Here is a 26,400-nt window from a genome sequence, read left to right on the forward strand (position 1 = left end):
GCCTGACTAACCGGTGTCTGTATGTAGCCTTGCTACTGTATATAGCCTGTCTTTTTACTGTTGTTTTATTTCTTTACCTACCTATTGTTCACCTAATACCTTTTTTGCACTTTTGGTTAGAGCCTGTAAGTAAGCATTTCACTGTAAGGTCTACTACACCTGTTGTATTCAGCGCACGTGACAAATAAACTTTGATTTGATTTGTTAGAAGCCGGGGCTTCAGCACAGAACTTGTCAAACCTTCACAGATATTGTAACTATAAACAACAGTATTTCAATATAACTCCAATTGATCAAATCAAGCGTTTCCCTCTCCCTTTGTGGCCAAATCCTAGCTAGAACCCTTGATGTCAATTTGGGCACAGGTACGGTGTACATTTTAGGTTACCCTCAGTGTGAGGCTTGAGGCTAACGGTGTCCTAAAATGTACCCCGTACACCTGTCAAAACCCATTGTCTTAGCATCAGCCTTCCTCTACCCTGAGATGAGGGAGCAGGTCTCCTGTCGCTTTTTATGTTCCTGGTTACATATGATGAAATCACACCCCTCACCTGCTTTAACGCTTCTTCTGTTGATGTTAGGCCTCACACCTTAGGTACTAAAGGTACCTGGACACAGGGTCGTATAAGGCCCTCCAAGGCTAAGACCTAGCCAGAGGACAAATTCTGCTCTAGTCCAGAAACATGTTTTTACACGCATGCCAGAGATGCACCATGACACAAACTGACTGTGGCAGCCCTGTCTCATGCTATGTCCACAGAGGAATTGACAAGGGTGCATATTACGCAGAAAGACCTCATCTACCTTTCCTAAGAAACAACTAGGTTAATCCACCCACATTGTGTTAGCAATTATTCAAAGCATTTTTTCAATTCTTTCATCTGGCAAAAGGAAGTTCAATGTGAGGAAACAAAATGGCTGCATGTATTATTGAAGAGGCAGTGGACATTGCACTTTTGTTCAAGTGTTGCATAATCAGCTTTATTGCATGCAGGGCTGACAAAACAGCTAGCTGCTAGCCATAATGGTTAACCAGGCTATTTGAGTATTTTGACTAAAGCCTTCTGTGTTGTTGAAGTTGGATTTCACAAGCCTTTCATTCACACACAGAGTCCTCTTAACTCTAAAACCATGCTGTGACTATGTGCAGAATGACAAACCAACAGAGCTGCACTCTTGCAGCAGTTGGATTTATTTCTGTCTCTTTTTCCCACTGCTACTGCTAGGCAATGTATAGATAGCAGTAAAGGAAATTGCTGGATACCAATTGAAAGAACGATTGTCTCCTTGAACAGTAAGTAGGCTACGTTTTGACCGGCTCGCTACAGCTTAAAGTATTCCAGGAGTCATAGGGAGGAAGTAGTGAGGAGGATACAGGGCTGTGTGAATTGAACTTCGGATGCACCAAAGTAACAGCAATATTTGAAAAAGCTCAATGACATGATTAACTTGTGAGTACTGTGTGGTTTTCCAGATGACAGTTCAAATTGTTTTGTTGAATATGGATTCTGGAGCAATACTCTAGACACAGATCATCTTTGATGATGAGAATATCTGTGCTGCAGTTCATTATGCTTTWTGACTGTTGGCCTTCCACCAAGAGCAGTAATTCTTACTAAAGCTTCACTCAGAACTGACTGCAATCAGAGCTCTGCCTCTCCAGTAGGCTATAAACAGGTCTTCCGAAACTCCATCAGAGCTCGTCTAAACTCCCACACCACCTCCCGTCCCGCAGGCTACACACCAAAGTCCCGGACCACCCAAAATGGCTGACTTACACCACACAGTGAAAGGCCATGTGCGACTGGCCGACTGCCCTCAGGGTTGAAACACCGGACCCTCTTCCCAGACATCTGGGAAGGAGCTCAGGTGAAACCCAGTCGCCCCATAAAACCTAGTTGAGTTACTGAGACAAAATGGCCAGCTTGGAACTGCTAACAGCAGCTGCTTTTAATGTTAGCGCCAGACTACTGGAAGTAATGGGTGTAATGGTAGCCCCCCCTCACATGACAAAACAGAGGCAGGGGTATCCCTCCACATCTGGAGAACATCAAGGGCTTCCTCTGCTCCCAGCGTGTCTGAGGAGGAAGATGACTAACCACCCACAGGCCTACTGAAAACATAACCACCCACAGGCCTACTGAAAACACAACCACCCATAGGCCTACTGAAAACATAACCGCAATGCCAGGGTTGTGAGTTGGATTCCTATGGGGGACCGGCACAAAAAATGATGAAAGTCTATGCACTCACTGCTGTCCCTCTGGATAAGAGCGTCTGCTAAATGACAACATTTTTAAATTAGACACACACAGAAAATAAATAGTTAAAAAGTGGCAGCATGGATAAAATGTATCAAACATTCCAACAGCCTCTACCACTGCACCTCGATGCCATTCTCATCATGGCCTTGACAACAGAACACAGGAAGTTCTAAAGTAAAAATGTGACTTAACTATCTACTCCCAAAAAGTCTGGAGTACACTACAATGACTCAATTAAACAAATATTTTCAGATTATACTAATTCATCCTCAAATGCTTCACTGAACCATTCTGTTTGATATTTTTACATTTCTTTCTCTGATGTTGCACTGTAACTAATTAAGGTTATTTGAGGCATCCTAACTCATTACATTCTGTAGTGTAGAATAAACACAAGTTTGTCTCATATTGTCTCCCTTTTGGAGGATGTTATTTTCTTCCCATAACTGATAGCATTTAGTAATTAAAGCAAAATATTTAAATGTCATACAAAACAAATAAAACAATACAGCTAGTCAAACAGTGGGAGAGTGCTTGTAAAGAAGCCACATAGGCTTTTGTGTCAACATTGCATTAACCATGCACATGATGTCTTGTCCAGGCATGACAAGTCACATAAGGAAAACCACATTTTCCCTGCTGCTCGTCTATCAGCATATATCCTCATCTGAACCACATTCTATCTCATCCTGCCACACGGCATTAGTCAAAGAACCCCATTTTGTTCCAAAAGGTGCGACATTTATGATCTAATGTGAAATGAGCTAACGGTCTCAAGTGCATACTAACCTTTTCACACAAAAAAAATAATAATTCATAGCCGGATTCATTCACAGCGAGAGCTTCATTTTATTCATCCTTTTGAGTTCAACCTCCTGGAGCATTTTCTTCAGCGTAATCCTTTATTTTTTTGTTGCTTCAGCCTCTCGCATTATCGCCTGACACACTACTCCAAATACACGGCACTGCCATGGGGGTGACAGGTGCATCAAATGGTCACAAATGCTTTCTGAGCTTTGGGAAGGTTACGCAAACAACTGTCATATTAGGTTTTGGTCGGGGAGTGTGCGTGTGTGTGTGTGTGCACGCATGCGTGTGTGTGTGTGTCTCAGAGGAGAGAAGATAGAGACAGAGTGAGGAGTGAATACTATAGCCCACACACGTTTATTCTGACAACCTAACACTCAAGTGCACATATACACACAACCGCCAACAAAGAGAAATGTACAAAGAAAAGTTACAAAAAAACTGCGTCTCCCAGAGTGCATCTCACTGCCTAAACATGTTTGATCCAGGAGCTCTGTGGAAGGAGGGATTTTGTCACAATGCTTTCCCATCTTTAATCTGCGGTCTCTTTGTTCCTGTGGCTCAGAGCTGTTGTGTGTTACAGGAATTAGTGTCAGGAAAAAAACATCCCCCTGGAAGAGCTGGCCTATTATTTGATCCTGTGATGCACAACGGCAAGCCAAAATAGACAAGGTCTTTAGGGCACTGTTAGTGTCATTTATATGTATCTTTCTAACTTTGCCTGAAACCCTGAGTGTATTATTGTTTCGGTCTGTGTTGTGATACTGTATTTATGCTCTTGGCTTGTTAATAAGTGGAAGGTGATGATTTTGGAAAGAAAAGGTACATGCATATCAGCAAGAGCCCTCTTCTGTTGAAATTGKTTTTTGGCACTCCAGGATAAGTTTAACAAAAACTCCTTCTGCACAGAAAATAAACAGTTGACTTTCTTTTTGGTTTGCATGCAAAGCAGTGTTTTGTGTAGTTAAGTGCCAACCTGAACCCAAGAAAACCTTATTCTTGAAACTTGTTGGAATGAATAATGATTAGAGTCCCAAGTAGCCACTGAATCAATGTTTGCATACCCTATCGAACCCAGACACCTGCGCACCTAAACACTGCAAGCWCACACAAGTCTTCAGGTTTCTGGCAAGGTACCCATACAAGCGTAGTTCACCAAAACAAATCTGCTCCCAATGTGATGTTAGAGGTGGAGAAGTTCTCTGAGCTGAGACTTAGAGGAGATTGTTGGGTTCAGGGGTTTGTGACATCTCAATTGCTACCTTCAGGGTGGGTATAAACTGGACAAATGCAGGGAGAGTCACTCAAACAGCCCTAACTGCCTGCCAAACTTACCAGAACACTCCTCAGGCCACACAGCACCTTCAGAGGTAATAGACGCTTTGTTCAACAGACATTTTATGAAAATGGTTACATTTCCCCAAGTGTTGATACCAGACACACATTTACGATTGTGATCACAGTGCCATCTCATGATCTTATCATGAGATGACATATCAATGATCATTTCTTTAGCTGAAAGACTGTTCATTATCTTACAATTTGATGTAACATAAAGTGTAATTCCAGTCCATTACCAGTTCACCTTTTGATAGTTTAAAAAAGAAGCAGAGGCATGGATATAAAGAGTTCATCGAACTTCGTTTGAGATTTACAAGATTACATTTCCTAATATCCTAACTGAGTCTAACTGAATAACTTATCACTTGCAGCTCCTTACACGCAAAAGGGTTCCACTCCATTGACTCCTTTAATTATTGTGTTTTTCTGTTCTTGAAAAAGACACAAATGTTCTCTGAACAGCCAATTTGTTTAATTAAAGCGTAATTTCCACATCTTGGTGATGAGATTCCTAGGAAGTAGGAATTCTCTCAGTTAAGCACAAGCATTTTCTTTAAGTGAAATAAATAAATCTGGCAGGCAAAATCAATGTGGGTGCAGTGAATCAAAACCACTTATGCCAACGATTAAAAGACAGACAGACAAGACAGTAAGAAGAACATTTTCCATTTTGATGTTATCTATGTTATTGAGAATATTATATCTGCTTCACCCTTGACTTTTTCCTCATTTTGTTGTGTTACAGACTGAATTTAAAATGGATTAAATGTAGATTTTTTTTGTCACTGGCAAACACACAATACCCCATAATGTCAGTGGAATTATGTTTTTAGAAATTAAAAAAGCTGAAATGTCTTGAGTCAATAAGTATTCAACCCCTTTGTTATGGCAAGCCTAAATAAGTCCAGGAGAAAAAATTCCTTAACAAATCACATAAGTTTCATGGACTCACTCTGTGTGCAATAATAGTGTTTAACATTATTTTTGAATGACTACCTAATATTTTTACCCCACACATACAATTATCTGTAAGGTCCCTCAGTCGAGCAGTGAATTTCAAACACAGACTCAACCAGAAAGACCAGGTAGGTTTTCCAATGCCTCACAAAGAAGGAAGGGCACCTATTGGTAGATGGATACATAAAAATAAAAAAAGCAGACATTGAATATCCCTTAGAGCATAGTGAAGTTATTAATTACACTTTTGATGGTGTATCAATACACCGTCACTACAAAGATACAGGCATCTTTCCTAACTCAGTTGCCGGAGAGGAAGGAAACCTCTCAGGGATTTCAGCATGAGTCCAATGGTGACTTTAAAACAGTTAGAGTGTAATGGCTGTGATAGKAGAAAACTGAGAATGGATCAACAACATTGTAATTACTCCACAATACTAACCTAAATGACAGAGTGAAAAGAAGGAAGTCTGTAAAATGTTTTCCTATACATGCATCCTGTTTGCAACAAGGCACTAAAGTAATACTGCAGAAAATGTGGCAAAGCAATTAACCTTTTGTCCTGAATGCAAAGTGTTATGTTTGGGGCAAAACCAATACAACCACTCTCCATATGTTCAAGYATAGTGGTGGCTGCATCATGTTATGGTTATGTTTGTAATCGTTAAAGACTGGGGAGTTTTTCAGGATAAAAAATAAACGGTATGGAGCTAAGCACAGGCAAAATCCTAGAGGAAAACCTGGTTCAGTCTGCTTTCCACCAGACACTGGGAAATGAATTCACCTAAAACACAAGGCCAAATTTACACTGGAGTTGCTTATGAAGAAAACAGTGAATGTTCCTGAGTTTTGACTTAAATCTGCTTGAAAATGACTTGGAAAATGGTAGTCTAGCAATGATCAACAACCAATTTGACAGAGCTTGAAGAATTTTGAAAAGAACAATGGGCAAATTAGAGACTTAGCCAGAACAACTCACAGCTGTAATCGCTGCCAAAGGCGCTTCTGCAAAGTGTTGACACAGGGGTGTGAATACTTATGCAAATTAGGTATTTCTGTATCTAAATTTCAATACATTTGCAAACATTTCTAAAACGTTTTCACTTTGTCATTATGGGGTACTGTGTGTAGATGGGTGAGACACAACAAAGTGTAGAATAAGTTATGGGGTATGAATACTTTCGGAAGGCACTGTGTGTAACTAATGGTATATCATGTGTGCCCTACATTACTTTTAGGATTATTTCTATAAATAGTAAATGTATTCTTTCTTTTGTGGATGATCGCAGGCCCACAGACCACAAGCAAGGTTTTCCTTTGCGTTTGTGCCTCCCAAACAATAAAGGAGAAATCTCTCGTCACTTGTCAACCCCCCCCCCCCCCCCCCCCCATTACACCCAGCACAGTGTCATGTTCACCCTCAAATTCAGATCCTCTGGAGGTTGATCAAAAAGGGAACGTTGTCACATGTTGACAGTGTAACGTGCCAAAAAGAAAGTGACAAGAGAACCATTCGCATCAACATCCTATATGTTTGCCATCTAGAATAGGGGTGTCAAAGTCATTTTGCCCTGGGGGCCACATATCCATAGTTTTTGGAATTTTCGATGCTCTCGACTCTCTAGCTTTCATTTCTGTGATTATTATCCAGCTGGACACAGTAAATAGATTGTATGAATGTAGGTCCATTCTCATTTCTACAGTTTCCAGTTGGTTTTAGTCATTTTAAGGTATATTGAGTTCGTTCCCTCCCTAACACAATCTAACTGATCTAAAAGTATGTTTGTCAAAATACCGATGGTATTATAGTTTGTTGCCTAATGAACATAACTATGGAGATCATTTAAGCACAAAGATGTTGGTTGGACTGGAGGAGAATAATGAACAATTTATTGGGAGTGGCAATCGTGGGGCCTGTGTGTGTGTGTGTGTGTGTGTATGCGCCGCTAGGAATGCTGGGTATTAATAGACCAGTAGGACACAGCCCCAGTCAGAACATCCGCAAAGGAGAAACAGATACAACAATCTCATTGTAAGAAAAGACTGTCTCGGTCACCTTCACCAATGTGATTAATCACAGTAATGACATGGGTTGTCATGAAAAGTTCAATAGATTTTATTGTTTGAAGAAATTCGAGGGCATCAGCACAGTCGATCACTGAAGATTCAGAATACTCATACTGTAGGTCTTTCAGAATTCCCATCAGAACAAAATTATTCAGTTAATTTCTGAGTGAGAAGACAATTCCCTTATGGAACTTTCATACTTCCAAAAAGACTTGTTTGACTATCTAAATGCCCATTGAAATGATCATGGCATGACAACAGAGATTGGTTGCTGAATACACAATTAGACAGAAGAAGCGAAGAATGCAAAGAAAATGAGGTATTCTTAGTGTAATCCCTACGAGTCATCACAACTAAACAAATTGAAGAGGGTCGTGTCACTTGCAGATACATTCATGAAAAATTACCTTTAAAAAAATTATATTTAAGGTGTTTTACAAAGTCAAAATCAAGAGGTTGGAATCACGTGTAAAGCACAGGTTTGCAAGTCCTTCATATTTGCTCATCAGACCATGGAGAAATGTGCTGATTGAAATAATTGCCAGTGTTCAGTCACTGCTTTGATTCCTGRAGCACTGTCTCCTCCAGCTCAGCGTAACGCCTCAACAGGGGAGCGAACACCTGAAACAAAAAAAGACAAAGAAATCCCAGTGAGAACCTAAATGTTCTACACTGCTCAAAAAAATAAAGGGAACACTAAAATAACACATCCTAGATCTGAATGAATGAAATATTCTTATTAAATACTTTTTTCTTGTACGTAGCTTGGAATGTGTGACAACAAAAATCACACAAAAATTATCATGGAAATCAACATTTATCAACCCATGGAGGTCTGGATTTTGGAGTCACACTCAAAATTCAAGTGGAAACACCACACTACAGGCTGATCCAACTTGATGTAATGTCTTTAAAAAAGTCAAAAGGAGCTCAGTGTATGTTGTGGCCTCCACGTGCCCTGTATATGACCTCCCTACAACGCCTGTGCATGCTCCTGATAGGTGGCGGATGGTCTCCTGAGGATCTCCTCCCAGACCTGGACTAAAAGCATCCGCCAGCTCCTGGACAGTCTGTGGTGCAACGTGGCGTTGGTGGATGGAGCGAGACATGATGTCCCAGATGTGCTCAATTGGATTCAGGTCTGGGGAACGGGGCGGCCAGTCCATAGCATCAATGCCTCCTCTTGCAGAACTGCACCAGATATGGTCTCACAAGGGGGCTGAGGATCTCATCTCGGTACCTAATGGCAGTCAGGCTACCTCTGGCGAGCCCATGGAGGGCTGTGTGGCCCCCAAAGAAATGCCACCCCACCATGACTGACCACGCCAAACCGGTCATGCTGAGAGGATGTTGCAGGCAGCAGAACGTTTCCACGCTCTCCAGACTGTCACATGTGCTCGTACGGTACTGGCTCAGATATTCTTATTCACATTGTCCTTTCCTTTTTGTGAAAAGAGTATATGGTGGATGTGTAACCAGATCAGATCAGCACGGCTCGTGCTCAACTCAGTAGGTGTGAAAAGTCGGTATATTGTTGATGGTATAACCAGCCAGCCAGTATAAGTTCGCTCGGTCAGAGGTATGAAAAGGCTTACCAGACCTTAGATATTTTTAGGTCTGAAAAGTAGTCTAAATAAAGTGTTTGCCAGCCCAGAGGCCAGAAATATGGGTTATTTTTCTCCCCTGTGGTGGATGGACACGCATGGTGTGAAAGGGTTAGAGAGGGCATAGCAGCAGACACCGAGCCGGATGGCCTTCTTCTGAAAATACCACTGTGGACACTCAGTTCAATTTGCTTTGAAAAGTCAGTCAGCCAGGACACTGTTTGTCTGCCCTTAGAACCCTGTGTGGTGTGTGGGGGGGGGCGGTGAAAGGGGGAGGGGGTGTACTATCCCTTATGGGACCAGAAGTCCCTCACAAGGAAGTAAACAAGGACAATACTGACAAGTGGGGACAAAAAGGCTTTTTTAGGCTTAGAGGTTTAGTGTTAGGGTTACAATTAGGGTTAGGGTTAATAGTTAGTAGGGTTACAATTAGGCTTAGAGTTTTAGGTAGGGTTACAATTAGGGTTAGGGTTTAGTGTTAGGTTACAATTGGGTTTAGGGTTATGCTAGGGTTACAATTAGGGTTAGTTAATGTATGGGTTACAATTAGGCGTTAGGGTTAAGTTAGGGTTACAATTAGGGTTAGGGTTAGTGTTAGGGTTACAATTAGGGTTAGGGTTAATGTTAGGTTACAAGGTTAGGGCTTAGGTTATTAGTATTAGGTTTACATTAGGGTTAGGGTTATACATGTTAGGGTACAATAGTGAATTACTGTTAGGATCAGGGGGTCTTGGTTTGGTTAAGAGTTACCTTTATTTTTAGGAGGGTTGTGTTGCGGTTAAGGTTAAGGAAAATAGGAATTTTAATGGAATGTGTGGCGTGCGACAGTGAGAAGAATATGATATTGATTGAGTCTTCAATCCAGTCTGAACCTTTTTAATTCACATTCCATTAGACTCCCCTGGTCCTCTCTATACCCCTGACTCACATTCCCTGTCCTCTCTATCCCCTGACTCCATTCCCCTGGTCCTCTCTATCCCCCTGACTCCATCCCCTGGTCCGCCTATTCCCCCTGACTCCATCCCCTGGTCCTGCCTATCCCCCTGACTCCATTCCCCCTGGTCCTCTCTTATCCCCTGACTCCATTTCCCTGGTCCTCTCTTATCCCCTGACTCCATTCCCCTGTTCCTGCCTATCCCCCTGACTCCATATCCCCTGGTCCTCTCTATCTCCCGACTCCATTCCCCTGGTCCTGCCTATCCCCCTGACTCCATTCCCCTTGGTTCGTCTCTATCCCTGACTCCATTTCCCTGGTCCTCTCTATTCCCCTGACTCCATTCCCTTTTGTCCTTTTAATCTCTCTGCCCGACTCCATTTCTCCTGGTCTCTCTATCCCCCGACTCAATTTCCCCTGGTCCTCTCTATCCCCTGACTCCAATTCCCTGGTCCTCTCTATCCCCACTGACTCCATTTCCCTGGTCCTCGTCTATCCCCCTGGCTCCATTCCCTGGTCCTCTCATCTTCGCAGCCCTGACTCCATTCCCCTGGTTCCTCTCTATCCCCCTGACTCCATTCCCCTGGTCCTCTCTATCCCCCTGACTCCATTCCCCTGGTCCTCTCTATCCCCCTGACTCCATTCCCCTGGACCTCTATATCCCCCTGACTCCATTTCCCTGGTCCTCTCTATTCCCTTGACTCCATTTCCCTGGTCCTCTCTATCCCCCTGACTCCATTTCCCTGGTCCTCTCTATCTTCATCTGTTTCTGTTATCCTCAGAGTTTCTACTCTCTCCTTTCTCTTGCTTGCTGTCTACCATACCCCTGCCCTCTTTCTCACTGCTCCAGCCCTCTACCTCCAATGCCCCTCCCCATCTCTACCCGCCCCTCTCACTTCCTCTGTGGAGTGTTGTCTCTAGGCCAGAGCTCCATGGTGCCACAGCGTATCATGCCAGAGCAGGGTGGCTAATCACACCAGTGTCAGCAGTTGGCAGGGGCCACCATGCACCGACGCTGTGCAATGCTCAGGAAATAAGATTGACATAACWCTGCTGGAGGGAGTGTATGCACGTGTGTGTGGTCGCACACAAAATCTTCTCTTCACCCCATGGTGAAATGTGTAGAATTGCAGCAAACTTTAGAACTGCAACATTTTCTCCACGCTTCATGGCGAAAGTTGTAGAATTGCAGGAAATGAACCTCTGACTGCATGTGTGTGTATGGATGTGGGCATGCATTTTTTCAGGCCCCCACCCCCATCAAAGTTGCSSATCCATGGACTAGGCTTTTAAACAAAAAAATGTAGGGGGTAGATCAGCTTTAATATTGCGGATAGATTGTAGCTTCCATCATTTCCAATACCCCACACATTTTGGGGTAAATATACAGTAGCAGTCAAAAGTTTGGACACACCTGCTCATTAAAGGGTTTTTCTTTATTTTTTAATATTTTCTACATTGCAGAATAATAGTGAAGACATCAAAACTATGAAATAACACACATAGAATTATGTAGTAACCAAAAAAGTATTAAACAAATGTAATTATATTTTACATTTGAGATTCTTCAAAGTAGCCACCCTTTGCCTTGATGACAGCTTTGCACACGCTTGGCATTCTCTTAACCAGCTTCATGAGGTAGTCACCTGGAATGCATTTCAATTAACAGGTGTGCCTTGTTAAAAGTTAATTTGTGCTATTTCTTTCCTTCTTAATGCGTTTGAGCCAATCAGTTGTGTTGTGACAAGGTAGGGGTGGTATACAGAAGATATATATAGTTTTAAACCACCAAGACTCTTCCTAGAGCTGGCCGCCCAGCCAATCTGAGCAATGGTCACTCACTCTGACAGAGCTMTAGAGTTCYTCTGTGGAGATGGGAGAACCTTCCAGAAGGACAACCATCTCTGCAGCACTCCACCAATCAGGCCTTTATGGTAGAGTGGCCAGACGGAAGCCACTCTTAAGGTTACATTTTTTAAAAAAGATGGTGGCAGCATCATGCTGTGGGGATGTTTTTCAGCTGCAGAAATTGGGAGACTAGTCGGGATTGCGGGAAAGATGAACAGAGCAAAGTACAGAGAGATCCTTGATGAAAACCTGCTCCAGAGCACTCAGGACCTCAGACTGGGGTGAAGGTTCACTTTCCAACAGGACAACGACCCTAAGCACACAGCCAAGACAATGCAGGAGTGGCTTCGGGACAAGTTTCTGAATGTCCTTGAGTGGCCCAGCCAGAGCCCGGACTTGAACCCTATTTAACATCTCTGGAGAGACCTGAAAATAGCTGTGCAGCAAGGCTCCCCATCCAACCTGACAGAGCTTGAGAGGATCTGCAGAGAAGAATGGGAGAAACTCCCCAAATACAGGTGTGCCAAACTTGTAGCGTCATACCCAAGAAGACTCAAGACTGTAATCGCTGTAAAGGGTCTGAATACTTAGGAGTATTACCTATCTCGGAGCTCTACGAACAATTCCTTCGACCTCATGGCTTGGTTTTTGCTCTGACACCTTATAGAGACAGGTGTTTGCCTTTCCAAATCATGTCCAATCAATTGAATATACCACAGGTTCCCTTTGACATTATGAGGTATTGTGTGTAGATTGATGGAAAAAAAGTAATAATTTAATCAGTTTTAGAGGCTGTAATGTAACAAAATGTGGAAAAAGTAAAGGGGTCCGAATATGGATGAACGACCCAATAAGCAGCTTAGGTGAAAAATCAGATACATCTCACTCCACATTTCCTTCAGTGAATCTAATCCTCTTGCAATTTAAATCAAATCAAATTGTATTAGTCACATACATCGAATACAACAGGTGTAGACCTTACTTACAATGCAGTTAAAAAATATATATTTTTGAAATACGGATAAGAATAAGAAACAAAAGTAACAAGTAAKTAAAGAACAACAGTAAAATAACAATAGCGAGACAATATACAGGGGGGTACCGGTACAGAGTCAATGTGCGGGGGCACCGGTTATTTGAGGTAAGATGTACATGAGGTAGAGTTAAAGTTACTATGCATAGTTGATAACAACAGAGAGTAGCAGTGGTGTAAAAGAGGGGGAAAGGGGCAATGCAAATAGTCTGGGTAGCCATTTGATTAGAAGTTCAGGAGTCTTATGGCTTGGGGGTAGAAGCTGTTTAGAAGCCTCTTGGACCTAGACTTGGCGCTCCGGTACCGCTTGCCGTGCAGTAGCAGAGAGAACAGTCTATGACTAGGGTGGCTGGTGTCTTTGACCATTTTTAGGGCTTTCCTTTGACACCGCCTGGTATAAAGGTCCTGGATGGCAGGAAGCTTGGCCCCAGTGATGTACTGGGCCGTTCGCACCACCCTCTGTAGTGCCTTGCGGTCGGAGGCCAAGAAGTTGCCATACCAGGCAGTGATGCATCCAGTCAGGATGCTCTCGATGGTGCAGCTGTAGAATCTTTTGAGGATCTGAGGACCCATGCCAAATCTTTTCAGTCTCCTGAGGGGGAATAGGTATTGTCGTACCCTCTTCACAACTGTCTTGGTGTGCTTGGACCATGTTAGTTTGTTGGTGATGTGGACACCAAGGAACTTGAGGCTATCAACCTGCTCCACTGCAGCCCCGTCGATGAGAATGGGGGCATGCTCAGTCCTCTGTTTCCTGTAGTCCACAATCATCTCCTTTGTCTTGATCACGTTGTGGGAGAGGTTGTTGTCCTGGCACCACACAGCCAGGTCTCTGACCTCCTCCCTATAGGCTGTCTCGTCATTGTCGTTGATCAGGCCTACCACCGTGTTGTCATCGGCAAACTTAATGATGGCGTTGGAGTCGTGCCTGGCCGTGCAGTCATGAGTGAACAGGGAGGACTGGAGAGGACTGAGCACGCACCCTGAGGGGCCCCTGCGGCCTTTAAAGCGGCAGCTCTAGCCTTTAGGACAGTGCGGATGTTGCCCGTAATCCATGGCTTCTGGTTGGGGTATGTACGTACGGTCACTGTGGGGACTACATCATCAATTAACTTATTGATGAATCAATGAATGATGTGGTGTACTCCTCAATACCATCGGAGAAATCCCGGAACATATTCCAGTCTGTGCTAGCAAAACAGTCCTGTAGCTTAGCATCTGCTTCATCTGACCACTTAATCGATCTCGTCACTGGTGTTTCCTGCTTGAATTTTTGCTTGTAAGCAGGAATCAGGAAGATAGAATTATGGTCAGATTTGCCAAATGGAGGGCGAGGGAGAGCTTTGTATGCGTCTCTGTGTGTGGTGTAAAGGTGGTCCAGAGTTTTTTCCCCTCTGGTTGCACATTTAACATGCTGATAGAAATTTGGTCAACTGGATTTAAGTTTCCCTGCATTAAAGTCCCCGGCTACTAGGAGCGCCGTCTCTGGGTGAGCGTTTTCTTGTTTGCTTATGGCAGAATACAGCTCATTCAATGCTGTCTTAGTGCCAGACTCAGTCTGTGGTGGTATGTAAACAGCTACGAAAAATACAGATAAACTCTCTAGGTAGACAGTGTGGTCTACAGCTTATCATGAGACACTCTACCTCAGGCGAGCAACATTTTAACGTGTTAACCCTCGCAAGGCTGCCGGTCCAGACGGACCAGCTGGCTGGTGTGTTAACGGACATATTCAATTAATCCCTATCCCAGTCTGCTGTTTCCACATGCTTCAAGAGGGCCACCATTGTTCCTGTTCCCAAGAAAGCTAAGGTAACTGAGCTAAACGACTATCGCCCCGTAGCACTCACTTCCGTCATCATGAAGTGCTTTGAGAGACTAGTCAAGGACCATATCACTTCCACCCTACCTGACACCCTAGATCCACTCCAATTTGCTTACCGCCCCAATAGGTCCACAGACGATGCAATCGCAATCACACTGCCCTAACCCATCTGGACAAGAGGAATACCTATGTAAGAATGCTGTTCATCGACTACAGCTCAGCATTTAACACCATAGTACAATCCAAACTCGTCATTAAGCTCGAGACCCTGGGTCTTGACCCCGCCCTGTGAAACTGGGTCCTGGACTTCCTGACGGGCCGCCCCCAGGTGGTGAGGGTAGGAAACAACATCTCCACCCCGCAGATCCTCAACACTGGGGCCCCACAAGGGTGCGTACTCAGCCCTCTCCTGTACTCCCTGTTCACCCATGACTGCGTGGCCATGCACGCCTCCAACTCAATCATCAAGTTTGCAGACGACACTAAAGTGGTACGCTTGATTACCAACAACGACGAGACGGCCTACAGGGAGGTGAGGGCCCTCGGAGTGTGGTGTCAGGAAAATAACCTCACACTCAATGTCAACAAAACAAAGGAGGTGATCGTGGACTTCAGGAAACAGCAGAGGGAGCAGCCCCCTATCCACATCGACGGGACAGTAGTGGAGAAGGTGGAAAGTTTTAAGTTCCTCGGCGTACACATCACGGACAAACTGAAATAGTCCACCCACACAGACAGCGTGGTGAAGAAGGCGCAGCAACGCCTCTTCAACCTCAGGATGCTGAAGAAATTTGGCTTGTCACCAAAAACACTCAAACTTTTACAGATGCACAATCGAGAGCATCCTGTCGGGCTGTTAACACCGCCTGGTACGGCGGTGATACAGCACGCAACCGTAAGGCTCTCCAGAGGGTAGTGAGGTCTGCACAACGCATCACCGGGGGCAAACTACCTKCCCTCCAGGACACCTACACCACCCGATGTCACAGGAAGGCCAAAAAGATCATCAAGGACAACAACCACCCGAGCCACTGCCTGTTCACCCCGCTAACATCCAGAAGGCGAGGTCAGTACAGGTGCATCAAAGCTGGGACCGAGAGACTGAAAAACAGCTTCCATCTCAAGGCCATCAGACTGTTAAACAGCCACCACAAACATTGAGTGGCTGCTGCCAACATACTGACTCAAATCTCTAGCCACTTTAATAATGAATAATTGGATTTAATAAATGTATCACTAGTTACTTAAACAATGCCACTTTATATAATGTTTACATACCCTACATTACTCATCTCATATGTATATACTGTACTCTATACCATCTACTGCATCTTGCCTATGCTGTTCGGCCATCGCTCATCCATATATTTTTATGTACATATTCTTATTCATTCCTTTACATTTGTGTGTATAAGGTAGTTGTTGTGAAATTGTTAGATTACTTGTTAGATATTACTGCATGGTCGGAACTAGAAGCACAAGCATTTCGCTACACTCGCATTAACATCTGCTAACCATGTGTATGTGACAAATAAAATTTGATTTGATTTAGATATCGTGCACCAGCTGTTATTTACAAAAATACATAGTCCGCCACCACTTGTCTTACCAGATGCTGCTGTTCTATCCTGCCGGTATAACCAGCCAGCTGTATGTTGATAGTGTCATCGTTCAGCCACGACTCCGTGAAACATAAGATATTACAGTTTTGAATGTCCTGTTGGTAGTTTAATCTTCCGCGTAGATCATCAATTTTAATCTCCAAAGATTGCACGTTTGCTAGCAGAAGTGGGGGTTTATTCGATCGCCTACAAATCCTCAGAAGGCAGCACGCCCTCTGGCCCCTTTTTCTCTGCCTCCTCTTCACGCAAATCACAAGGATCTGGGCCTGTTCCCGAGAAAGCAGTATATTACTCGGGTTGGGCTCGTCAGACTCGTTAAAGGAAAAGAATAATACTGACAGTCCGTGGTGAGTAATCGCAGTCCTGATGTCCAAAAGTTATTTTCGGTCATAAGAGACGGTAGCGGCAACATTATGTACAAACGCAAATAAATGAACAAAAAAACACATTCGGTTGGGGACACTTAAAACGTCAGCCTTCTTCTCCGGCGCCATAGTTACTTCTCCCGAGTCTATAGAGATTGCATTGCGGGAGAGTATATTAAACGGGAAAAAAAGGAGGGGTGAAAGATATTTTCCTCTGCCAGCCTCTGCCCCATACCTAAGAAAATAGCTTTCTGCCCCCTTGACACCATCCATTAATGTTGTTCTCTGGCAATAGCAGGCTATCCCTGGGGGGCATACAGAATTGTGTTGTATTGTACATGTCAACAACACACTCAATTTGGAAAGTGTAATAGACATTTAGTATAACTAGTGTGTGCGTGGTGTGTGTGTTGGTTGGTTTTTCTATCCTTGTGGGGACAAAAAAAATCCACAAACGTCCCCACAAAAACAAGGAAAATTCTCTCTCGTGGGGACATTTCCAATGACCCCATGAGCTTAGGGGTTAGGTTTAGGGTTAGGGTAAGGGGTTAGGTTTAGGGTTACGGGTTAAGGTTTGGGTAAGGGGTTAGTGGTTAGGTTTAGGGTTATGGGTTAGGCTTAGGTTAAATAGGATTTTGAATGGAAATCAATTTTAGGTCCCCCGAGGATAGAAGAACAAAACGTGTGTAAGGTAAACACCAATTAAAGAACCCTCTGAATAGTGTAGTCTCTGCTGACCTCTGACAATCTCTATGAAGGGAGATAAAGACCCAGCGTTTCCACAGCAACAACACCCCGATGCCCCAGAGGACAGTGGGTAGTGTGGTACACTAACACTGCTCTCCTTTTGGCCGGGTAGTCCCTTCTATGGGCCACATCAATCAGGTCAGAGAGAAATCTCAGAGAGGCCTATGCACATCCATGATTTCTTATGTCGATAAAAAGGGCCGACAGTATTAGGCTAAAAAAGGGATATTCACACACTGATTTATGCTCTCAATAAACTGTGAAGGTTTATTTCAAAAGCTGTGTTAGCTATCTGTTAGCCTACAAATCCCTGACCAGAACTGACATTGTACAACATCAGCATGCTAGCAGTTAACATTAAGAAGTACAAGGCTTTGTGATTCATTCAATTTCTTTTTATAGTTTAGTAAAACTGTCCAGGGTGCTGAATACTTAGTCTAAAACTTCTGCTTTTCCCAGCAACACCATGTAGCTAAGTAGCTGTCGTTAATATGGAGGTAGGATGTTCGACGGGTTTGCATAAAAGTGCAATGAACGGTAATCCGGCATGTCTGATTCCTGCCATCTCCTTAATAGGTTGCCGCTGCCGCCCTGACAGCTAAACGTATTCCCGCCCAACAGGGGCTGACGACACGTCATCTGCAATGAATTCCCACCGGGGCATAGCAAATATAGAGCATTCTAATATAACACACAAACACACAATGCTCATCGGTCCCTCAGACCACATTCAAAGATACGCTGCCGAGAAGCTAGAACAAAAGGCACACTTCAGAGAAGCAGCGCCGTTGTTAATGTATTGTGAAACCGACAGACAACATCACTTTAAAGCTCAATAGGTAGGCTGTAGTGACGTGAAAGTGATTGAAAGGTCTATTAACAACACAAAGATAAGCTACTGTACATAAAGTACATCATGTACTCTCCATACAGTACATGAAGTTCCCTGGTTCTTTCAACCTGTAAGGCAGCTGTAGGATCTTAATTTGATCACCCTGTTACAGGAGAACTTTCCTGAAATGCAGAAAATGTCAAACTTGTAGTGTATTTGAGGTTTTAAAAGGCTTCTGAAGTTTGTAATTTCCACTTAAATATTTCTGATTTGATTTTCCCTTACGAAAAACTCCTACAAAAATATCCAAATAGTAATTCACATTTCCTGTTGCTTCAGGATTATTTTTTTTCCCAGCTGTAGCAAAATGGCTCAAATTAAGACATGTACAGGTCCAGAGCTCATCTTCTGCAGACAATGAAAGAGATGACGGCAAAACAACTGTCTTTCTTAACATTACAAAACAGTCATTTTCTATCTTTAGGAATACACACAGTACTGTGTGTGTGTGTGTGTGTGTGTCATGAGGGACGGAGAGGAGAAACAACATGTATGACTTTCAGCTCATTCAGAACATATACTAGACTACTGTGTATAGGAACATAACAGACCAGGCAACAATACACTTTATATTTTGATTGGTGGCCAATTAATGGAAAATTAACACACATCATTTACATTGCTGTCTCATTAGGAAGAACATCGTCATTCACTGGGTGGGAAATGGGTCGCACACGCTGTCTCGCAAAACAGTCTAATAATCAAAGGCTTCTAAATTTATAGCGCTGCAGGAGGAAACCCTGTTCGATGTGCTACATCACGCATGTAATAAGCAGTTGTGAAATGTCTCATTGTTATTTATGAAGAATACTGAATTATTTAAAGGTACATCATGAGAAAAGCCTGCAAAACATCTCCTCACTAATACTGGTATCATCTTAAGAAACCCAGCCAGTTTCGTAGCTACATGTATCTTGTAAAATATTTTAAATACATGCATTTTTCATGTGATATAAAAAGTGTATTTATATCTCATATGGTATTGWCAGTTTGTAATGACAGAAAGGTACACGTTTGATATCAATTTTGGCAATATTTCCCCATTCCAAAAATTACCCTTCCAAATCAATGGCAGTCTAATTTGACTTACCACTGTTTGCCTCCCATACACACAAAAAATTAGGACTGATATCTAATATGCATATATGTTGTTATTCATGCCTTCGCCATTAGAATGACGAGCATCTCTTCTTGACTGGGTGATAACAGAGATATTCGACATGTCAGTGAGAGATATTCGACATGTCAGTGATTACAGAGAAATTCAACATGCCAAATATATGAGAGATATTAGACATGTCAAACCGTCTCCCTTTTCCCGGGACCCCAAATCATACCAGTCGCCATGTTAATGTGCCTTTGTTGGGGTAGGTAATGTCTGATTTTAGGAGGGAGGTAGGCACTAAGCTTTTTCCTCACAGAATCCTTCACAATGAGACAATCGTTGAACTGTGATGTTTCTGTCAAACTCCAAATTAAGAAACAGCAAGCGGCCCACTTTGTTACTGTCTCTCTTTCACACAGCCTACATAGACAACCTTGAGGGAAGGGAAGGGGGGGAGAAGTGAGGGATTGCAGGAATAAAGACAAAGGCTAAAAAAATATTAAGATGTTTGCCATTAAGCTGTCGTAGTCCTAGCTCATGAATATTTATCAAGGTTGAAGTTTAAGCCCACATTTGGAACATCTCTCTTTTAAAAGCGTTTTTTCCCCCTTCTCCTCACTACCTGTTTCATTGTTGACATAATAGTACTGTCAATCTGTTGTGCTCTGAAGGACACACCTGCTAGGAGAGAGCTTTTATGCCAAAATATTTTTGAAGAACCACCAAATACGCTGCAAGAAACATAACTGAGAARGAGCGAGACTCTTGACTAGGGTTGCAAAGGGTCGAAACTTTCTGGCAAATTTCCAGAATTTTTTCGTAAATTTTCCATGGGAAGTTAACCTCTACTTAGTACTGATCCCGGATCCGGGTTTGAAAATAGACAACATACGGTGATCGCCACAAATAGTCATATTAAACATTCCTGAAAATAAAAGTGTCTCACATGCTTCAAAAGCCTAGAATCTTGCTAATCTAACTGCGTTGTCAGATTWAAAAAATKATTTACTGCGAAAGAATAGGATGCGATTATCTGAGCTCAGCGCTCCATAAATAAATACTTTTCAACCAGCACAAGCGTAACATTATCACAGATTGCGTTGAAAGAAATTGTTTACCTGTGGAAAATCTTTCTCTGTTTGCAAATTGCCCTGGAATTTGGGGAATTTTGCTTAAATTCATCAAAAAAGTTAGCTTTTAACAGTGAACCTTTTGTGAGATACACATAAGGCAATTCTAGGTATTGTGGTATATTTCGGTTAAACTATCCCCAATTCAATGGAGTTGCAACCCTCTGCATGCACAGTGCATTCTTCTATCACATGTACAATGCACTCTTCCATCACATGTACAGCTGATTCTTAAGATGTTGCACACTAATGATATGCTATAGATCCCACACTACTACACTGTCTGAGCCGAGGACTACATGCTTTCTGGTAAGTTTTGATTACAATACTGGGTGGGGTGAATATATTTTATATTACATACATTTTTTGTTAACTAGTAAATAGTAGTCTACAGCAAAGTGTTTTTATATAATTTCTAACTTGTTAACAATTTCTGCAAGATAGTTATTGCTACCATGTGGGTTTTAGCTTGCTTGAGCCTGATAACTGAAGAGTGTTAATTCACCTGTTTCCATACATTTCATTTTAAAACTGTTATCTTACAAAGGAGTTGTTTAATCTAACTGCTTAACTATTTATCTGTACATGGAATTGTATTTGTAGTTTTTTTTACATTTTTTTTCCTAATCTTTACAGGAAACATAGTCAGAGAAATGCTGATGAATGTCTTGCTCGAGCTGTGTATGCAACTGGCAATGGGTATTGGAAAAGATTTCTGAATGTTCTTCGCCCAGCATACACCCCTCCAACCAGACATGCTTTATCTACTAATTTGCTGGATGCAGAGTTCAACAGAGTTCAAGTGAAGGTCAAGCAAATAATAGAGAAAGCAGACCTTATTACAATCACCTCTGATGGGTGGTCAAATGTTTGTGGGCAAGGAATAATTAAACTACATCATCTCCACCCCTCAACCAGTATTCCACAAGAGCACAGACACAAGGGACAACAGACACACCGGTCTCTACATTACAGATGAGCTGAAGGCAGTCATCAATGACCTTGGACCACAGAAGGTATTTGCACTGGTGACAGACAATTCTGCGAACATGAAGGCTGCTTGATCTAAAGTGGAGGAGTCCTACCCTCACATCACACCCATTGGCTGTGCTGCTCATGCATTGAATCTGCTCCTCAAGGTCATCATGGCACTGAAAACAATGGATATACTCTACAAGAGAGCCAAGGAAATGGTTAAGTATGTGAAGGGTCATCAAGTTATAGCAGCAATCTACCTCACCAAGCAAAGTGAGAAGAATAAGAGCTCCACATTGAAGCTGCCCAGCAACTCCCGTTGGGGTGGTGTTGTCATCATGTTTGACAGTCTCCTGGAGGGGAAGGAGTCTCTCCAAGAAATGGCCATATCGATATGGACAGCCCCATCAAGAGGATCCTCCTGGATTATGTATTTTGGGAGAGAGTGGTAAGCAGCCTGAAACTCCTGAAACCTATAGCAGTAGCCATTACACGAATTGAGGGAGACAATGCCATCCTGTCTGATGTTCAGATTCTGCTTGCAGATGTAAGAGAAGAAATCCGTACTGCCCTGCCCACTTCACTGTTGCTCCAAGCAGAGGAAACTGCAGTTCTGAAATACACCAAAAAGACTTCTGCCTGAAGCCCATACACGCCGCAGCGTACATGTTGGACCCCAAGTATGCTGGCAAGAGAATCCTGTCTGGTGCAGAGATCAACAAGGCCTATGGTGTCATCACTACTGTGTCTCGTCACCTTGGCCTGGACGAGGGCAAGGTTCGTGGCAGTCTGGCGAAGTACACTTCCAAGCAAGGGCTTTGGGATGGAGATGCAATATGGCAGTCGTGCCAACATATCTCATCAGCCACCTGGTGGAAGGGACTTTGTGGATCTGAGGCTCTTTACCTTGTTGCCTCCATCATCCTCCAAATCCCACCAACATCAGCCGCCTCAGAGCACAACTGGTCCTTGTTTGGGAACACACACACCAGAGCACGCAACAGGCTGACCAATACAAGGGTTGAAAAATTGGCCCATTCGGGCAAATTTGAGTATTTTTGAGCCTGACAACGAGCCATCCTCAACAAGGTTTGAAAGTGACAGTGAAGATGAGGCCTCATAGTCTGATGTTCATAAGGTGGACATTGAGGAGGTCCAGGGAGAAGACATGGAAGCCTGAGAGGAAGACATCCAAAGCTGTAGTTTGTAGACTATCATTTTAAAGATGTATGTTGAAAACGTTTTTGGGAGATGCGATGGATCATTGGGGATCATTCGATATTCCCTTTCTTTTGTTGTTCAATGAAATCATCCCATGTGAAGAGTCAACTCATTTAATTAAAGTTCAATTCATAACTATTTATTTTAATTTTATTTCTATTGGTAGGATTTAATRATTTGTAATTATGTCTACTTATGATAAGGTAAAATGTTTATGTTTCTGTCTCCATATGATATGGTAAATATATCCAATGCAAAAAACATCTACATTTAAAAATAATTAGCATATATTTGCCTTAATTACCATATATTCTCGTTAATTCCCATATATTCCCGTTAACTCATACGGAAAGYTTCCACCTCTGAATATCCCCCAAAATGTGCAACCATACTCTTGACACCAACTTCTTGTGACTCTGAAGAAGTCCAAATATGGACACCGTGCGTACAACTACAACCCTGACTGTTGATGTTGCTTCTTAACTTCTGGACTAAGGAGTACAAAACCAGTACATTTCAAAACATTGTGACAACTGTCAATCATCTCAGGATCCTCTTCTTTTAAGCCTAGACAATGTTAATTAACTAGACCTACAGTGCATGTCCCACATCCCTTATCCCTTAATTAAGCCCTTACAGAGGCTAAAAGAGCACAACTTAACTTACTTCCACGTCAGAGGAACCTGTTCCCCTCGGCACACTGTGCTGCTGTGTAATGCTTTGTGAACTGTACACACACACACACATATACGCACGTCATCTATAGGTATGTGCGTTGGGTTTTTCTAATGGGTACTGCCTGCTATATACCTTCACCTCATAGGAAGAACTTGTTCACCTCGGCACACTCCTGCTGCGCTTCATGAATTGTAAGCACAGGCACTCAGGCACACACAGATACACACACAAGCACACACACACTAACTCTCTACAGTATGTGCGCATGTGTTCTCTCTTGGGCCTTATGGTTTTGTCCTAGACATATATAGGTTTCCATGCCTATGATATGTTCATATGTCAAATAAACATGATGAACTCTTGTGCAATGTGAATAGTGAGTGAGCTGCTCCCACAATGTAAAGCAGGATGATTTGTGAGTACATTTTCCTCGTATAGAAATTACGGTCTCAATAAGAACATGAAAACACCATTGTGTCAAAAATGGCCATTCCTACACGGGGAGATSAACCTATATACCTCAGTTAACCCTCGAGTTAATTTCAGTGGCCCCGTGGAAATCGAATTAGCATAATAAAAATATTCCCGTCAAAATTCGTCAGTTTAAGATAGAGATCGTTTTTTTTGCATGGACTGCGCGTCAATCCACCGCATCGGCCAATTGCGGCCTTACGCATCTGCATTGGAAGGTGGCCGAGATACAGCGGTATTTGTCAGACCATGAGACATCCAGAAAATCGGTCTTCTCACAAAAACATCTATAGTGTCTGGACTGTTWGGCCTACACACTAATATGACCCCTCTATGGAAAGGTTTTGCTCTAGGATGCCCACAAGCCTCACATGACTCGCTGGTACCAGTAAAAAAAGAAATGAATGGAAGTATATATGTAAGTAGTTAGTACCTAAAAAAAGGGGGTAAATATGTGTGAAAAAAATACAAATAGTTTCTTGATCTTTCTTATATCTCTAAAACTTACAGTTGAAGTCGGAAGTTTACATACACTTTATCCAAATACATTTAAACTCAGTTTTTCACAACTCCTGACATTTAATCCTAGTAAAAATTCCCTGCCTTAGGTCAGTTAGGATCACCACTCTATTTAAGAATGTGAAATGTCAGAATAATAGTAGAGAGAATGATTTATTTCAGCTTTTGTTTGACATTCCCAGTGGGTCAGAAGTTTACATACACTCAATTAGTATTTGGTAGCATTGCCTTTAAATTGTTTAAAAGCCTCCCCCTTTTTCCTCTAAACATAACAATGGTCATTATGGCCAAACAGTTCTATTTTGTTTCATCAGACCAGAGGAAAAAGTACAATCTTTGTCCCCATGCGCAGTTGAAAACCGTAGTCTGGCTTTTACATGGCGATTTTGGAGCAGTGGCTTCTTCCTTGCTGAGCGGCCTTTTAGGTTATGTCAATATAGGACTCGTTTTACTGTGGATATAGATACTTTTGTACCCGTTTCCTCCAGCATCTTCACAGGGTCCTTTGCTGTTGTTCTGGGATTAATTTGCACTTTTCGCACCAAAGTACGTTCATCTCTAGGAGACAGAACGCGTCTCCTTCCTGAGCGGTATGACGGCTGTGGGGACCCATGGTGTTTATACTAGCATAATATTGTTTGTACAGATGAACGTGGTACCTTCAGACTTTTGGAAATTGCTCCCAAGGATGAACCAGACTTGAGGTCAACTATTTTTTTTCTGAGGTCTTGGCTGATTTCTTTTGATTTTCCCATGATGTCAAGCAAAGATCCACTCAGTTTGAAGGTAGGCCTTGAAATACATCCACAGGTACACCTCCAATTGACTCAAATGATGTCAATTAGCCTATCAGAAGCTTCTAAAGCCATGACATCATTTTCTGGAATTTTCTAAGCTGTTTAAAGGCACAGTCAACTTCTGACCCACTGGAATTGTGATATAATGAATTATAAGTGAAATAATCTGTCTCTAAACAATTGTTGGAAAAATGACTTGTGTCATGCACAAAGTAGATGCCCTAACCGACTTACCAAAACTATAGTTTGTTAACAAGACATCTGTGGAGTGGTTGAAAAACTAGTTTTAATGACTCCAACCTAAGTCTATGTAAACTTCCGACTTCAACTGGAACTATCTGTTTTTCTATGAATTAGTCTGTTATTCATTCATCTGTTCTTTTTTGGGGGATCCCTAAAAGGGTCCTAAAATTCTAAATCAAATAGCTGAATGATCCTTGGTATGACTGTCATAAAACAATTCTCCCCAGCTTAGAATCTAGAGGGTTAACGACATCGCTCAAGCCTCCATTTGCACATACTAGCAGCCCAGCAGTGGCCGTTCACAATGACGCAGAGTCACCGACCCCGTACGCCAAACTCCAATTACCTCGCTGTGTTTTATCAAAGATGCCGCTTGATTAGTCCACTGTCGGCGGCAGCATTGGCTGCATCTCTTACAAATGCTCACAATGGCTGCCTCGCCCACTAATTCCCAGAAATGTCACTTCAATTTCACACAGCTCCTTATTGGCCTATTTGTGCTAAATAACATGTATTTTAACTAGAACTGAGCTTTTCCCTCATCCATTAATCTCCTTCTGTAAAAGTCTCTCTTTCTCACACACACACACCACACACACACCACACCACACCACACAACACACACACACACACAACAACACACACACACACACACACACACACACACACACACCACACACACACACCACACACACACACCACACACACACACACACACACACACACCACACACCTAAAGTCTCTGGCTCCATTTAGATAGCAAACCACCGTCTGTCCCTGCGTGACCCCCGTGTATTTCTACCACCGGTCAGAGTGGATGGCATGTAATTCACTTTTACAATCACTTCACCAAAGGGGGATGAAGCATTTAATGAAGAAGCAGTGACTCATAAAAGTAGGCTATTCGGCAGCCGATAAGTCTGGAGACTGAGGGGAGAGTTCAGTGGCTAAAAAA

General features: G+C 42.7%; 1 protein-coding gene and 1 long non-coding RNA gene across 3 annotated transcripts in view; one reads left to right on the plus strand and one right to left on the minus strand.

Annotated features, from left to right (window-relative positions):
- Positions 1-7,469: 7,469 nt before the first annotated feature.
- xylb (xylulokinase homolog (H. influenzae)) overlaps positions 7,470-26,400 on the minus strand; it is a 67,420-nt gene continuing 48,489 nt past the window's right edge. For both annotated transcript variants that reach the window (XM_023972618.2, XM_023972619.2), the window contains one exon: positions 7,470-8,057. In XM_023972618.2, the coding sequence (XP_023828386.1) occupies positions 7,989-8,057 (69 nt within the window). In that variant the 3' untranslated portion in view covers positions 7,470-7,988. The remainder of the gene's footprint in view (positions 8,058-26,400) is intronic.
- LOC139023110 (uncharacterized) lies at positions 9,395-9,669 on the plus strand. Its single transcript, XR_011474257.1, has 3 exons — positions 9,395-9,453; positions 9,488-9,522; positions 9,639-9,669. It is a non-coding gene; the product is annotated as an uncharacterized lncRNA (long non-coding RNA).

Source organism: Salvelinus sp. IW2-2015, linkage group LG27 (assembly GCF_002910315.2).
Source record: "Salvelinus sp. IW2-2015 linkage group LG27, ASM291031v2, whole genome shotgun sequence".
Taxonomy (NCBI): Eukaryota; Metazoa; Chordata; class Actinopteri; order Salmoniformes; family Salmonidae; genus Salvelinus; species Salvelinus sp. IW2-2015.